The sequence below is a fragment of the Erinaceus europaeus genome, chromosome 9 (assembly GCF_950295315.1).
Source record: "Erinaceus europaeus chromosome 9, mEriEur2.1, whole genome shotgun sequence".
Taxonomy (NCBI): domain Eukaryota; kingdom Metazoa; phylum Chordata; class Mammalia; order Eulipotyphla; family Erinaceidae; genus Erinaceus; species Erinaceus europaeus.
Window position 1 is genome coordinate 91365503 of NC_080170.1, and position 15461 is coordinate 91380963.

Consider the following 15461-nt stretch of genomic DNA (forward strand, 5'->3'; position numbering starts at 1 on the left):
GCTTCATGTTTTGCAAAGCAACATTGAATAAATGCAAAAAAGTTACTAGAGAGAGTTAACTACTTAAACTCTGGTATATGTATTTTTCTAGATTATGATTTCTGTTTTACATAGTTATTATGTTAGCTTCTCTTCTTTAGATATTTTAACCCCCCATTGCTATTGTTTTTTATGTTTCACATTGGCTAGCTATTTTTAGGTTATTCCAACATCTGTCAAGTATGATAAAAATAGAGAGTGACAAGGACAGGACCCAAAATGATAAAATTTAGGCACAAGCCAGGAGCATGAGACAAAAACATATGTAGCTTTTGAAAACCCTGAGCTCCTCAGTAACTTTGGAATTGCCATGCGTTTCTTTTTGTTTTGTGCCTTCTTTTGCTGCATCATCACTGTGTGGTATAAGGTCAGACCTTGCATCCTTGGCTCTAATGCTAAAATCTGCTACACGGAAATTGAGCCTAGACTGCCCTTCTGGCCTTAGGGTCTTGTTGTATAATGTTAGAAAAGGACATAAGTTGGGGGTTATTGTCCAGACTCTTGCCACAGGGAGAAGCAAAACTGTACCTGTGTGTCAACTGCTGTACTCAAACCATTAACCCTCCAGTAAAATGAAGAAAAGAAAAATAATAATAATAATAAGGACTGCACCTCTCCATCTCAGCTACAAGGAGCAACAGAGACTTTCTGTCTGTAGTAGTCCAGCTGAGGGTTTGTCCTAGGGGCATACAGAACATGACGTCACAAGTGTCACACTCTCCTTGGACGTCCTGACTTGGTTACACCTGAGGTGCATCTTGACTGAAATAATTTGGAGGCCTTTCAATATTATTTCAAAATTGAATTAACCATGAACTTTGTAACTTTAGGAACACTGAAGGCAGAGCTCACAGATAACCAGATTCCTGTTATCCTACCACTGGGACTATTGGTGTAGTGACTATGTAGCATGCAGCAGGCATCCAACAAGTGTGCGTGGACCTAATGAACCACCAAGGAATGCAGGAAGGACTGAGAAGCTACCATTACTGAACAGTCACCAACTGCCTGTTGGTAGATACTTTGGAGAGGTTTTCCTTTTTGATCCTTTATGAAGTTGAGACTGTGGGTTGTTTTCTGACAGGAATGCTAAGGAACTGATGTCTCAGGGGACAAAGCTAATAAGTGGTAGAAGATAATTTAGGCCCAGGTCTATCAGATTTCACAGCGTATGTTCTTTTCTTTTCTTTATTATTTTTTTTCATTATCCCTCACTAGAATCAATCACAGAGTAGATTTATGAATGCGCATGCAGAGGAAACAATAGGTGAACCAGACTGGGCGGATGATAAATAGCGGAGAGAGAAAAGTTATTCCTGATACATCTATTACGCACGCCTTGTATTCCATTACTGTGCATACATCTAATTCATCTAAGAACTTGGTGAGATATTTATTGTGACCCAAGTTTTAGAGATAAAATCACTGCAAGCTAACTACTTGATGAAGACCTGTAGCTAGTAAGTGATCTATTAGGATCTGACATTAGCTCTATCTTTCCCTGAAGCGTCATCTCCTTTCAAATTATACCATCCTGCCTAGATGTGAGGATGCTAACTTCTCATCCCAGCTCAGTCCTCTATAAGTTACTCAGTTAGCTGTGCGAACTCTTCAGACCCCAATTTTTCACCTGCTTAATTAAATATGTCTGACTTACTTCAGAGGCTTTGGGAAAGCATCACACAATAACAACATGTGAAAGGACTTGGAAGAATTAATAAATTATTAAAAACACGATGGGGTTAAAGGAATGTCATCATGAAAAATAACGAATGACTGACAGAAACTTAGGTGATCCACAGTGAGCTATGCCCTGTAATTGATGAGTGATTATCCACTAATTTCCCCACAAGGAAAGTTCTCTTTTTTTCCTTGTCAGCACTTGGGCAAGTATGGATACAAAATAGGAAATCTGATGGCATGTTAGACAAATCCTTTTATTTTAAAATGGGAATTCTGAGGTCTAGTCTTAAGGCATAACTGGATTGAATAAATATTACTTATAAACAATGATATCAAGAAATTATAAGACATCCACTCCTTCTTTTTTACCTCCAAGGTTGTCACTGGGGCTCAGTGCTGGTACTATGAACCTACTGCTCCTGTGGACATTTTTTTAATTATTATTTTTGGATAGTATACACCATGTTATAGATTTTCAAATATTTCAGTGTAACTCACCTTCCCCATGACATCCAGGGTGTCATTTTCCACAATTAAGGGAACTTCTGGCTTTGCTTAAAGGCAAATAAGATGCAATTAGTGGCATTGAATGTCATTCTATCTATCATATATGATATGGTGTGTATGTGTGTGTGTAAGATTCCTATTCACCAAATATTTATATTAAACATACATTATGTGCCTGGCACTATTCTATATACTTAGGAAACAAATGAGGGAGAGTATCTTTTCCTGTCCTCAAGAAATCTCATTTTTATGGAAAAATACAGATACATAAATAAGTTAGAATATACTGCGATTAATAATGAGGCTATGAAGGATTTGATGAAAGATTATTTATTTCTTTATATTTCAACAGAGGGCAAGAAACAGAAAGAAATGGAGGAGAGAGGCAGAGAGAAGGAGAGTTGTCTGCAGCACTATCACTTATGCAGCTTACGTGGGTGTGTGTGGTGGGGCAGGGGGGCTTGAAATCAGGTGCCCATGTATGGTAATATGTGCACTTTACCAGGTAGACCACCACCCAGTCCCTTGAATTTTTAAGAGAAGTTTTAACTGAACCCCAGGGGATAAAAGACTGTTAGAATATGTGGTATCTAATCGATTCTTGAATAATGATTACTAGGAAATTAAAGGTATAATGGGGAGTCCAAACAAAGGAAGAGATAACTGTTCTATTCTAATGACATGTAAAAAAATCAACACAAATTCCTGAAAGAAACAGAGATAAAAAAAAACACTTGATATCATTGTTTAATTGCTTAGTAAAAGACATCGTTGACCATTTTTGTGATTTTGTTGTCTTATTAGATTGTAAGTACCTAATGCCAGACTGTTCTTTTTCATTTTTCCATCTTTGCCCTAAACAATGCCCAGTACAAAATGGATATTTAGCATGCACATTCTGTTGAACTGAAATGGCTATAGAGAAATTAGATAAAGTTATCTATAAACTAGTGGATAAAATATTAGGATCACTTATCAAGGTTCTCTGCTATATCTATTTTGCATATGTCTATACAAAGTGAAGATCTCTGGCAGGGAATTTCTGTGACTCAGTCTCCTAAGTTTTGACTGGAGTTATGAAAATGCTTAGTTCACAAATAGGACAAAGTGGAAGGCACAGAAAATCAACGGGAATCACAGATCAGGCTTGGTGAACAGTGCCAGTTTCTGTGCCTTCACTTTGGAGAACTGATGTGTGTTCTAGCAAGTTTCTCCCTTGAGAAACTTGAGAAACTCCCTTGAGAAACCCATAATAGTAATTTTTGATTATGGGTACCTTATGATCTCTCCTTCTCTTCTTTATAACATGTGCATTCTACCTGATGCACCACTGTGCTGTCCTTCCTCTTTCTAAACTCATTTTCTTACCAATCCTTCTAATATTTTCCAGGATTACTATTCAAATCAATCAATTTAAGTCAATTTTTCATCTTTATGTCTTTGCTCAGAGGAACTCAAAGCAGGATACAGTCTGGTTTTTTTTTTCAAGTGTTTTTTAAAAAAAAGTTTCCTTTTGTTGCCCTTGTTGTTTTTCATTGTTGTAGTTATTATTGTTGTCATTGTTACACAGGACAGAGAGAAATGGAGAGAGGAGGGGAAGAGAGAGAGGGGGAGAGAAAGACAGACACCTGCAGACCTGCTTCACTGCTTGTGAAGTGACTCCCCTGCAGGTGGGGATCTGGGGGCTGGAACGGGGATCCTTAAGCCTGCACTCAGCGCCACATGTGCTTAACCCACTGTGCCACTGCCCGACCCCCAAGTGATTAGATTTCTTTACAACTGAAGAAATGAAAGAATTCAGGATCTAACTGGTGGTATTTTACTGCAACAAATAGAAGATATGCCTTAAATGCTGACAAGGCAATTACATCAAGTTATGGAGCAATAACTTTGATCAAATATGATTTAGGTCTAATTTAAAATTAATATTTATTTTTCACATCTTTCAAGGATGCTTTTATTGATTTACCAATAGTCAGGACAGATGAGTCAGTTTTATGTTTCTACTGATAGTCACACACTGGTAAGCTGGTGAATTGTGGTATCAATAAAAGAGATGAACAGTGTTTTCCAACTCAGCATAGGACACTGTTCAGGCTACAGAAGGAGCCTAATCACAAGGAGAAATTGGTTGATTTCATAACCTACTCCTGAAGAGAGATGGAAAGAGGCAGCAAGAGGAAGACTGAGATCTAGAGAGAGAGAGAGACAAAGAAAAGTTTTAAGCAAGAAACTCCAAAGTAAATAAATCTTGACTATAGTCAATCCTGTCTTGTTAACTATAACACTATGATTTCCTTCAAAAACAGTTAGTTGTGTGACTAATAATAATGCAGTAAGATTTTAAATAAAGGGCTGGAGAAAGAGCTCACTTGGGTAGTGTTCTCCTTTGCCATGTGTATGACCCAGGCTTGAGTCTGGACACACACACAACATTGGAGGAAGTTCTATTCTATGCTATCTCTCTCTCTCTAGCTCTTTTTTTAAAAAAAAAAATTATTTACTTATTTGTTCCCTTTTGTTGCCCTTGTTTTTATTGTTGTAGTTATTGCTGTTGTTGTTATTGATGTTGTTGTTGGGTAGAACAGAGAGAAATGGACAGAGGAGGGGGAGACAGAGAGGGGGAGAGAAAGATAGACACCTGCAGACCTGCTTCACCACCTGTGAAACGTCCCCTGCAGGTGGGGAGCCGGGGCTGGAACCCCCAGTCCTTGAGCTTCGCGCCACGTACGCTTAAGCCTCTGTGCTACCGCGACTCCCTGCTCTTCTTTTAAAAAATCATCCTAGAGGAGTGAAACGTCATTGATGACAAATATCTGTATATATATATTTTTTTAATTTTTAAATTATTATTTATTTTCCCTTTTGTTGCCTTTTTTATAGTTATTGTTGTTGTCGTCGTTGTTGGATAGGACAGAGACTAACGGAGAGAGGAGGGAAAGACAGAGAGGGGGAGAGAAAGACAGACACCTGCAGACCCGCTTCACCATCTGTGAAGCCATTCCTTTGCAGGTGGGGAGCCAGGGGCTTGAACCTGTATCCTTGAGCTGGTCCTTGAGCTTTGAGCCACGTGCGCTTAAGTTGTGCTACCGCCCAAATTTATTGATTGGTAAATCAATAAAAAACTTGTGAATTTTTTTTTTGGGGGGGGGGTGGGAGGGGGCTTGGGGACTGAGAGATAGCTCACTTAATATGGTGCATGCCTGGCCCCATGTACAGGGTCTACAGCGTTTATGCTTGAACCCCAGAAACAAAATGGAAGTTCTAGTGCTGTTCTCTTTAAAATATGCCTAAAATAGACATACAGCTATTTCCAAAGAGAAGAACCCCCCCCCCCATATTCATCTGAAATATTCCAGCCTTTAGGTTCATGTTTAGTCAACAATTTGTCTGGCTTTATATGTTAACTCCTTTTTCAGCCATCAGGTTCCAGATGCTACCATGATGCCAACTGGACTTCCCTGGCCGATGACCCTACCAATGTGTCCTGGAGTCCCGCTTCCCCAGAGCTCTGTCCCACTAGGGAAAGAGAGAGGAAAGTTGGGAGTATGGATTGGCCTTTCAGTGCCCATGTTCATCGGGGAAGCAGCAACTACAGAAGCCAGACCTTCCACTTTTTGCACTCCATAATGACCCCGGGTCTATACTCCCAGGGGGTTAAAGAATAGGAAAGCTACTGGGGAGGAGATGGGATATGGAGTTCTGGTGGTGAAAATTGTAGCCCTCTTATCCTATGATCTTGTCAGTGTTTCTATTTTATAAATTAAAATTATAAAAATAAATAAATAAAACATATAAAGGGAAACATTTTTTTTTGGTCTCAGGAACAGTGGAATTACACATGTGCAAGGCCCTGGAAGGATACATTTTACTTTTCCTGTGACTCAGAGAATTGAGAAAAAAAAAAATCCAGCATCCCATACCCTTAGGTTCTGTGAAATCATTTCCTTTTTGTTTACCTCATTTTCAAAAGCAATTAATTGTTTGTACACATCACTGCTTTTTCTCTTTGCCTTCATTTAAAAATGAATCTTGGTCACAAAGATTATAAAGAAAAATACCTAAAGCCAAGGTCTTCTGTTTATTTAGATTTCCTTGCATCACTGAACAAAATAAAATTTTCACATTCTCCTTCCAGTTTGCACCCTGCAGTTTGAGAAGTCACAGCAGATATTTTGGCTCAATTCCACATGCCTGAAAATGCAGGTCAGAGTGGACTATTCTTATAGGTTCCTTGGCTACAGAAACTAGACTGCTCTCACTCTACTTGGTGGGGAAAGAGAAACTGTAAACGTTTTTTAAGCTATATTTTTCATTTCTTTTCAAATAAACCTCATTCTGCTTTGCTCTAACAGGCAACTAAGACAATAAGACAGCTAAGCAACAAGATTTGGGGCAGTTATAATTAGAGAGACTTCCAATATTCTTAGGCAACACAAAAGTTGCAAATTAGGGTGTGGTCACCAGACAATTGATTGATTTATGACTGTCAGGGTAATTTTATTCGATTCACTGACTCATCATACGTTAACTTCCTAGTCCTGTCTCCAACCCCAGCATGAGTAGCAAGTGTCAAGGCAAATAGAATTGCAGAATAACTCTCTTTGCACAGCTGCTGCCAATGCACAGAGGACTTCCTCTGTTTGAGGGGCAAGATAGGAGACAGAAGTAAGAGGCTGGCAGGAAGTCCAGAGAACAAAAGTTCTTACCAAAGACCTTGACAGTGGTGGAGCTCCTCAAGATTTTGCCATGTCTGGTTTTTATGTGACAAGAGAAATTCTGATCATCATCATAGATTTGGATGGAAGAGAGGTGGAGGCTATAGTTTGTTCCCAGTTTGACTCTGCCTTTAAATAAAGTAGAGTTGCAGATGGGATGTTCTCCTGTGATAAGCATCTCCCGAGTTCCATTATCCTCCTATTGAGAAAAAGTTACCATTTATATATTAAGCACTCAATTGTGTAAGCTCTGAGCAGGGTGCTCCACGTGCATTAATTCATTTACAGCTCATAAAAACCAAGGCAATGCATTAAATATTGAAATAAAGATATTTTTAGGCCAAGCTGGGCAGCACTACTGGGCCCTGTGAGTTTCTAAACTCCTTTATAGTCTGTAGGTTCTGAGGCAATTATTCACCATGTTCTCATGAGGAGAACAACGTAGAAAGGCTCCCACTATACAGCCCCACTGCTAGGCCACCCAGGTGTAGCTCTTCTCCTGAGTTTCCTGCTCAGTTCTCTGTTCCCAGATGTCAGCACAGGGCCTCCTCCCTGCTGCTCCAGCTTCTGAGGACAGTAGCAATGGAGACTCACAGTTGCATTTGTACAAGAGGTTTCTTACTGATGAAGGTAAGAAAGTAGGAACCTTTGAAAGATTTATCTCTGGGTCCCTGGCTGGAGCAACTGCAGACTTTTATTTACCCTATGTAGGTTATGAAAACAAGGCTGACTGTCGGCAAAACTGGACAATACTCAAGTATTTGATTGTGTCAAGAAGATTTTGAAACATGAAAGTGCGGGAGCTCTTTACAAAGGTTATATTCCCAGTTTACTAGGCATCATACATTATGTTGGTATAGATCTTGCTGTGTATGAGGTTCCAGATGCTAGCATGATGCCAACCAGACTTCCCTGGACAGACAACCCCACAAATGTGTCCTGGAACTCCGCTTCCCCAGAACCTTTCCCTACTAGGGAAAGAGAGAAATAGGCTGGGAGTATGGATCGACCTGTCAACACCCACGTTCAGCAGGGAAGCAATTACAGAAGCCAAACCTTCCACCTTCTGCATCTCATAATGACCCTGAATCCATACACCCAGAAGGATACAGAATAGGCAAACTTCCAATAGAGGGAATGGGTTATGGAACTCTGGTGGTGGGAATTTTATCTTATCCTGCGGTCTTGCCAATCATTATTAAATAAATAAATAAATGAAAAAGTTTATAGAGATAACTGTAGAATATACATAGTAAAAGCTCTCATGAAAGATCAATTCTTTAGGTGAATATGCCTAGAATTTCTATCAGCTTTACCTACCGACACACAGATGAAACCATCTGCGAAAAAATGATTACCTACTTAAAACTTGTTCCTGAAGCAATGTTCATACCTTTACACCCACATAAAAAATAACTCATGATTCTATGCTGCTGTCTCCCTTATGTAGAAGGGCACAGATAATTAGAAGAATAGAGTGTATATTCTGGAAACAGTGGTTTCCAAAGAACCCTAAATATTGGGTGGTGACAGAAGAAAGGAGGCATTTTACAGAGATCTGAAGGCTCATACTTAAGGAAATGGCTCCCTTTGCACAAGCAGCTAAGTCTTAGAACAGTTGCTGCATGTCTAGGGACTTTTTTTGTGTGTGTGTGTGAGGGCTTTAGAGTCCAAGATCCTCCTTGGTCATTTAGTAATGACTTGCTCTTTGGAACTTTCCCATCAGTCTATCTATTACTGGAAGAAGGGCAGTCAGAGGCTGAGTTTGGAGACTGCCTTTTCCTTTAGTGTATAGAGGGATGTGAAAGGCCAGAGTGGTACACTAGAGGAGAGGCAATAAATAAGTAAGTAAATAAATAAATAAATAAATACCAGCACTATACTTTGACCACAATATGATATCTATCCTTTTTTATCTTTTTTAATTTTAATTTTTTTATTTATAAAAAGAAAGCATTTTACAAAACCATAGGATAAAAGGGGTACAACTCCACACAATTCCCACCACCGGAACTCCGTATCCCATCCCCTCCCCTGAAAGCTTTCCTAATCTTTAACCCTCTGGGAGTATGGACCCAAGGTCATTGTGGGATGCAGAAGGTGGAAGGTCTGGCTTCTGTAATTGCTTCCCTGCTGAACATGGGCATTGACAGGGCTATCCATACTCCCAGCCTGCTTCTCTCTTTCCCTAGTAGAGTGGGGTTCTGGGGAAGCAGAGTTCCAGGACATATTGGTGGGGTTGTCTGTCCAAGGAAGTCTGGTTGGCATCATGTTAACATCTGGAACCTGGTGGCTGTAAAGAGAGTTAACATACAAAGCCAAAAAAATTATTGAACAGTCATGAACCTAGAGGCTGGAATAGTGCAGATGAAGAGTTGGGGGTCCTCCATTTTGTAGATAGCTGGTAAGCATATTTTAGTTATATTCCAAAGGGCCTGTGGAAAGTATACTAGTTTTTTTTTTCCCCCAGAGCCTGAAATCTGATATGCAGGTGGATACAATTTATTGTCTGGGGAGATGATGTCATGGCTGGAGAAGGAACAAAAAGCTGGATCAGGGAAGAGAGTAGTTTCCTAATATGGGAAAGGGTGTACATATTGTCAATATAATGTTCCTAATGAAAGAGTATCTAATTAGACTTAGATACCCTCCTCACCTACTTCCTATTACAGTTCTCTCACTCACTCCAAAGCTAACCTTAGCAAAGCAAGGACTGCAAAAGCTGAATAAGGGAAAGAGACTGGCATGCTTTAATGATGACTCTTTATTCACTATCAGACCATCCCATCAGCTGGGGCCCAATTTGGGGAGTCCTGAGATTCCCAAGCAAACATGATGGGCGTAGACCTCAAATAAATCCCTCTCTCCATTGTTACTGGTCATCTCTATCAGGAACAACAAAATAGAACCCTTTGTGGGCCCCCTATAGGACCTTGCCCTCAACTTGGATCAACAACAGTAGAAGATATCTATATTCTTAGTACTCATTGCTTAAATTTACTTGGTACCTATTATCTTTAGTTACTGTGCATTGTTCTTTCAAGTCTTAACTTACATGCTCCTTACAACAACCCTGGATAAAGCTGAGTTTAAGTAAGTTGACCAAAATCCACAAAATAAGAAGGTACTTAGGTCAACATCACAAAGCTAGGGATACTCAGACTAAAAAATAAATCAGGTTTAGGGACAGAATGTAGTAATAAAACATGAGCTCTCACAAAGCAAAGAATAAAAACTTCAAGAATATTTGAAAAGAAAAATTCTAAAAGAACTTCAGCAAGATAGAAGTCCTTATATAAATTGTAAACTATAGAAGTGTGGAAAATTTTGCTGACTGGAAAAGGAATGTCTTTTTTGATATATTAATCCACCTGATGATAGAGGACTGAAAGTATACTTCAATTGCTACTTGACAATAATGATCTTAGACACCCTGGTTTGCATGAAACAGACTGGTAGGAGGTTTTATACAAAGCCTTTGTACTTGTCTACTTTTCTTGTTCTTCAAAGAAAAAATATTGATAACTTTGTTAAATATTAATAAATATTGCTGAAACTTCAACATGGTTGATCCTTACTATTTAGTGAGGAATGCAGGTTGAATTAGCTAATGCATATAACCTGCATCCTCTAGACCCACACACAACAGATTCAGTTATGTAAACAAACTCACTGTCCTCTAACTTTGCCAATGATCAGCCTCCTACTTTATGAGAATTCACTATCTGCTTAGCTAACTTAAAGAATTATGGAGAGTTATAAAGCAAATCTTTTAAAAATCAACTTAAAAAAAAAGAGCATAATTTTTTTAAAAGATTTGTTTCTTTTACCAAAGCACTGCTCAATTCTGCCTTATGGTGGTGCTGGGGATTGAACCTGTGCTTCTAGGGCCTTAAGAATACAAATCCTAGGGAGTTGGGCGGTAGCGCAGCGGGTTAAGCGCACATGGCGCAAGGCGCAAGGACCAGCTTAAGGATCCCGGTTCGAGCCCCTGGCTTCCCATCTGCAGGGGAGTCGCTTCACAGATGGTGAAGAAGGTCTGCAAGTGTGTATCTATCTCTCCCTCTCCATCTCTGTCTTCCCCTCCTGTCTCCATTTCTCTCTGTCCTATCCAACAACAATGACATCAATAATAACTACAACAATAAAACAACAAGGACAACAAACGGGAATGAATAAATAAATAAATATTCAAAAAAAAGAATACAAATCCTATGCTCTAACATTTTGAGTTACCTCTGTAGACAGAGATTAGTTTTTAATATATACTGAAATATATACTATAATATATATATACTACTGTATGTATTATTTTATATATTTACTTCTTTTTTTAAATTTTTTTAATATTTATTTATTTTCCCTTTTGTTGCCCTTGTTGTGGTTATTGATGTCATCGTTGTTGGCTAGGACAGAGAGAAATGGAGAGAGAAGGGGAAGACAGAGAGGGGGAGAGAAAGATAGACACCTGCAGACCTGCTTCACAGCCTGTGAAGTGACTCCCCTGCAGGTGGGGAGCCGGGGGCTTGAACCAGGATCCTTCTGCAGGTCCTTGCGCTTTCCACCACATGCGCTTAACGTGCTGCGCTACCACCCGACTCCCTATATATTTACTTCTTATACAGCATATAGTGAAATATCTGATACAAAGATATCATACCAGTCATATGATATAAATACAGATATGTATAACTATATATGTATATATATATATATCATGCTAAATTATTTTGTTAGCTACCTTGTTTATATTTCACAACAACATCTAGTAGCTTAGTACTAGAGTTCTACTATTTCACAATGGAGGGAGCTAAGGCTTTGGTTGGACAATTTATCCTAGGTCATACCAAATTCTGAGGCAAAAGAAAAAAATGTATGAGTCTATATACACTTATAAAACTATTCCTATTTTGGCCAAGTGTGAAAGTTAATAAAACTAAATTTAAAATGTTTTCAATGACCAAATAAAACTGTGTGTTGCTCAGTCTATTCTCTGTCTATCCTCATGCATGCTCCTGTGAAAACCCAGAAACCACAAGAAAATTAAAAATAACTGTTTTGTTTTTGTTTTTCAAAGATGGTTGGATTAGAAAAGAACTGTATTATTTTTCCACAACAACAGCAAAGGCACAATACAGGGAAAAACCTATATTGAAAGAGACTTGAATCTCAAACAAGTTTCTGGAGCAAGATATTAAACCTTAGACACAAGCAGCAGGGACACAGAGAGACGCCCTCCCCCAAGTAAAGTAGCCAGCCCTCTGTGCCACAACTAACAATATCTGGAGATCAGCAGGCAAGCTGAACAGAAATCCCACTTTTCAGACAAACCACAGTTGAAGGAACTTAGTACCACTAAACCAGTACTATAAGAAAGACAGATAAGATTTATATAAAAGGGAAATGCTGAATTATTGCACTCAGATGGGAGTAATAAGCAAAGCAAGGAACAAGTAAAGTCAAATGGTTACCAAAGTGGGTTGGGGCCTGGGATGAGAGTGGGCTGTAAGAGTAGAGAGGACTTTGGCTGAGGAATATTAGTAGGTGGGTGTGGTAACACATTTTGAAGAGGTGTGAATTTGTTTTCTACCATTTATAGTCTTACAAACCATGGTTTGTGGTGACGCAGACTGTAAGGGCATCCTTGGACCACTTAAGGGTCAAAATTTAAATATTGCTCAAATGATAAAGGCATGTAGTGCAATTGGGACGCAAACCCATAAAGCACAGGTCATGGCGGCAGTAAATCATGCCACATTTGTTGCTGGCTCAGTACAGGCTATGCCGGTTTGCTTTAAGTGCAACAATGAGGTCATATCCAAAGAGACTGCAAAGCTAATTTCCAGTAGCCACCAGCCCACAACCAAACCCTTTTAAATTAAATAGCAACAAATTGCCTCCCGTGAGCTACTTGAACTTGGGGATGCCTCTGTAAGTCTCTGTTCGGAGCTTCCCTGAGTGGTGGATTGCCTCTGGGGTTAGACAGATACCAGACCACAGGTCTTCAGAGCCTTATCTAACCAGTTATTGCACCCGCACTCTGGGGGTGAAGGCAGAGCTTGAAGGGGTAACCCTAGAATCACTGAAGATTTGCTTATTTCTCCTATGCTCATATGGAGTGTATAAATTGTCCATGTCTATAATCAAAAGTGGGGAATTGTGGTGACACAGTATACCAGCAACCATGGATGGAAGTCCCAACACAGTGCTGACATCAGCCTTGGTGACAGAGTATGTAGTGGTCTGTGCAGGCACATGGGGGATAATGGGCAGATCCAGTCTGTGCTGGTGTATAAAAAATAAGTACAGCCAGCCAGAACTCGAGCTTTTTGACTGTTGCTGCTTCTCCTGGTCAGAAGCATCTTGGCAGACATGTGCCAGATTCCGCCATGGCTACTTCTGGAAACTGGACACATGCGACTCTGCTAGCCGGTAAACTTTTAGACAACTCTACAGCCATGAGCAACCTTTACCAGAGCTGATAATTGTTTATCTTATGGGACTAAACTTTTGATAACTATATTCAGACTTTATAGAACTAGTATACTCTTAACCCTTGATGATAAGTGCTTATTTGCCTTTTACCTGTTTCACCCTTCTAAACCTTGTATTGTTTAAACCAGTTCCCATCTCCCGCTGTGAATCCTTTTATGCGCTGCAGCAGCCCCACTAAACCCTTTTAAGTTAAATAACAATGGTTGCCACAAAAAAGTCATTATTATTTTAAAAAGAAAGAATATGCTGTATTTCTTGAACAATGTAGCCGGGCCTCAAAATATGCGATATGTGTCTGCCTTTGTTAAAATTTTGTTATTTTTTTCACTCTGGATTTTCCATAAGTTTCAACTTCAAATTTTGCAATTAAAATATGTATCTGGAGTACTGAGGGTCTTACTCATGTTAATCTTATTCTTTTACTTAAGCAGTAAATAGAGCCAGGTCTCAAAAATAGCATTTTTCCTTCAAAAGACATGTTGTTAATGTCTTCCTGTATATATATATATCATCACAAAATTAGTAAAATAAACAACCCTTAACTTCTCTGGTTAAAGTCTCTTTGAATAAATGGACAAATTCATAACAAAAAATGAATACAAACTCAGAATTCATAGAAGAGAAATGTAAACATAATTAAAGTTTGCATAGGAGTGGGACAGAACAGCATAATGGGGGCAGGGTAAGGTCATACTGAATCCAGGAAAATGCATTCTTATGTCCCTCAAAAGTCCTAATATAATATGCTAAGAGTCTCCCGTTTTTGTACTGGAATCAGAATTCTCAAACTGGAAAAGGGACGTTAGTGTTATTTGATGTAGTGATGCTATCACATCTCTGAGCTGACCCAAGTCCCACAGCAGACCTGGGAGTATTGACTACTGAAAAGTCAGGTATTGAGAATATAGAGCCCATTCAATAAATTCTGTTCACTGTATTTATTGCTGCTTCTTTCTCTCCAAACAGCTTCCTATCCTTGTGTTACCTCCATTTATTCTCCCTCTAGTCAGTGCTGTCAGAGCAGACTGCCTGCAAAACTCCCCTCATCCACTTGTATAGCAACAGAATCCCAATTGTCAACACTCTGTAGGCTCACTAGCACTTTAAATTTGATTATTGTGAAGCCAATTTAGGGACAACTGCCGTCATTTAGGTTAGCTTTGGTTTCTGAATATCAAGACCTCCCATAGGCATTGGAAGGAAACCAACATCACTTACAGAACTACTTAACTCTTGCTTTAATTTAAAACATTACAAATATTAAGAGTGTATTGGATATATTTACAAATAAAAATATAAAGAAATATAAGTATTTAAACAAAAGTAAATGAACTTGCCCCCCCTTCCCATTAATTAATTTGTCTCTTAGACATTGTAAGAACTATAATGGTTATGGGGTGGGTTAGGGAGGTGCCAATCTTTGGTGGTAGATTGAGTGACTTACACACACACACACACACACACACACACACACACACACACACACCTGAAATTTTGTGATTTTATTATTAATCTTTGTTAAATCACTAATAATAAAAAAATGTAAAGAAATACAGGTATCTAGAATTCACGCTTCAGTTAATTATTTGAAGCCAGTATTTTCTCCCTCCTTTTCATAATTATAAAGAGAAAAATGTATGGGCTCCTCATACCCCACACCCCTATGACCAACTTGTTCTCACAGACCCTAGAGTCTTGGTGAAAGACATGTCTGTAGTTCACTGGTCAACTGATCTTTTATATCTAGTTCAAGCATAACCTAAGAAACTTCTCCAGGTCCACCTAGTCAGACCTAAACTATTTTATCTCTATGCTGTATTATATTTTTACATTTTTATTAAAGTTATATTCCATGACAGGAAATATGGTCTAAGTAATTGTGTATCCCTGCTGGGTCTAGGACTCAAAATAGGTTTGTAAATTTTTATTAGATTCAACTGGAACTTATACTGTGGGAAATCAGGGTGATAGTTTGGAAATAAAGGTAGAATACTAAAGTATATTTAAAGGCTCTCAGAT

At 38.9% G+C, this 15461-nt stretch overlaps 1 protein-coding gene across 1 annotated transcript in view; it reads right to left on the reverse strand.

The window, feature by feature from the left end:
* Nucleotides 1-15461, reverse strand: part of CD96 (CD96 molecule) — a 70495-nt gene that overhangs the window by 39560 nt on the left and 15474 nt on the right. The window contains exons 4-5 of the mRNA XM_007516333.3: nucleotides 6939-7146; nucleotides 2221-2276 (exon numbers count right to left, since the gene is read on the reverse strand). Coding sequence (XP_007516395.1) covers nucleotides 2221-2276; nucleotides 6939-7146 — 264 coding nt within the window. The remainder of the gene's footprint in view (nucleotides 1-2220; nucleotides 2277-6938; nucleotides 7147-15461) is intronic.